Source organism: Eurypyga helias, unplaced genomic scaffold, assembly GCF_000690775.1.
Source record: "Eurypyga helias isolate BGI_N326 unplaced genomic scaffold, ASM69077v1 scaffold28977, whole genome shotgun sequence".
Lineage (NCBI taxonomy): Eukaryota > Metazoa > Chordata > Aves > Eurypygiformes > Eurypygidae > Eurypyga > Eurypyga helias.
In genome coordinates, this window is record NW_010262806.1 from 1 (window position 1) to 1,128 (window position 1,128).

The 1,128-nt window shown below is 64.1% G+C and overlaps 1 protein-coding gene across 1 annotated transcript; it reads right to left on the minus strand.

Moving 5' to 3' along the window:
- Positions 1-56: 56 nt before the first annotated feature.
- On the minus strand, positions 57-941 carry LOC104503159 (golgin subfamily A member 7B; the record flags this gene model as incomplete). Its single annotated transcript, XM_010155858.1, has 3 exons — positions 57-155; positions 311-463; positions 816-941. Coding segments are annotated over 3 exons (378 nt in total), but the record flags the coding sequence as incomplete, so codon positions are not given.
- Between the last annotated feature and the right edge of the window lie 187 nt (positions 942-1,128).

Consider the following 1,128-nt stretch of genomic DNA (forward strand, 5'->3'; position numbering starts at 1 on the left):
CTCACCCCTGTCACAACCCCCTCACCCCCAGCATGTCCCTGCCCAGAGGATACTACCCTCATGCCACGCTCCAGAGGGTCTGTGAGCAGCAACCCCCGTGGTGCATAGATCTTCTCGTTCTGCTCCTGGATGTACTTGGAGATCTTCTTCAGGACCTGGCAGCACACAGAAGGATGCTCAGGGCCTGCCAGCTCTTGCCTCCAGCCTCCCTGCTCCCTGTGCCCCCCCGTGTGCTCCCTGCGCCCCCCCTGTGCCCACTGCCAAGCCTGCAGCCAGGCCCATCCCTGAGCCCTCCCCCAGACCTCAGCACCTTCTCGTAGTGCGTCTCCATGCAGAGGAAGATGAAATAGGCGGTGGCGCAGGCCAGGCACCCCTCCAGGTACGAGCTGCCCCCAATCTTCTCTGCTTCAGCGTAGAAGCTGTTAAGGGTTTTCACAGTTTCCTCGAAGAGCTGCCGCTCGATCTAGAGCAGAAACTGGGGTGAGGAGGAGTCTGGCCAGAGACTGACCCCCTGCACGACCCTGTCCCCATTCCTGAGGGAACCTGGAGAGCACTTAACCCTCTCCTCCCTTCCCATCTGATGTCTCCAGCTCCCAGGCGTTGTCCCACCTGTGCCAAGACCTGCTGGGCTGGCAGCTCCTGGTCCCCAGCAGCACCCAAGCCCTCACAGACAGAGCAAGGCATCTGTGACTGCACGCACCCAGCAGCATCCGCTGGCCCAGGGCCATACACTCCATCGGGGCCCCATGCCTTCAGACCCCTCTCCCCCCTGAGCCCCCACAGGGCACCGACACAGGGCCTGCCAGGCTCCCTACCCGGCTCTCCAGCTCGGGGGGGAATTTCGTCTGGAATTGGCACGTAGTCCCGTCGCTATAATCCCGCTGCACGAAGACCTTGGTGGCCAGGGACGCGCTGCGCCGCAGCTCCTGCAGGCTGTGCACCTGGGGGGGCAGCAAGGTGAGCTAGTGGGGGAGCTGCAGCCGTAGGGTGCTGGGCATCCCTTAGGGTGCTGCCCTGCTGCGGGGCTGGAGGCTCAGGGAGCAGCGAAATTCCGCAGTGTCAAGGGCTGCGGGCTCGCACACCCCCGGGTCAGGACCCCCCAGTGCGGGCTGTGTCATGCCGTGAGCA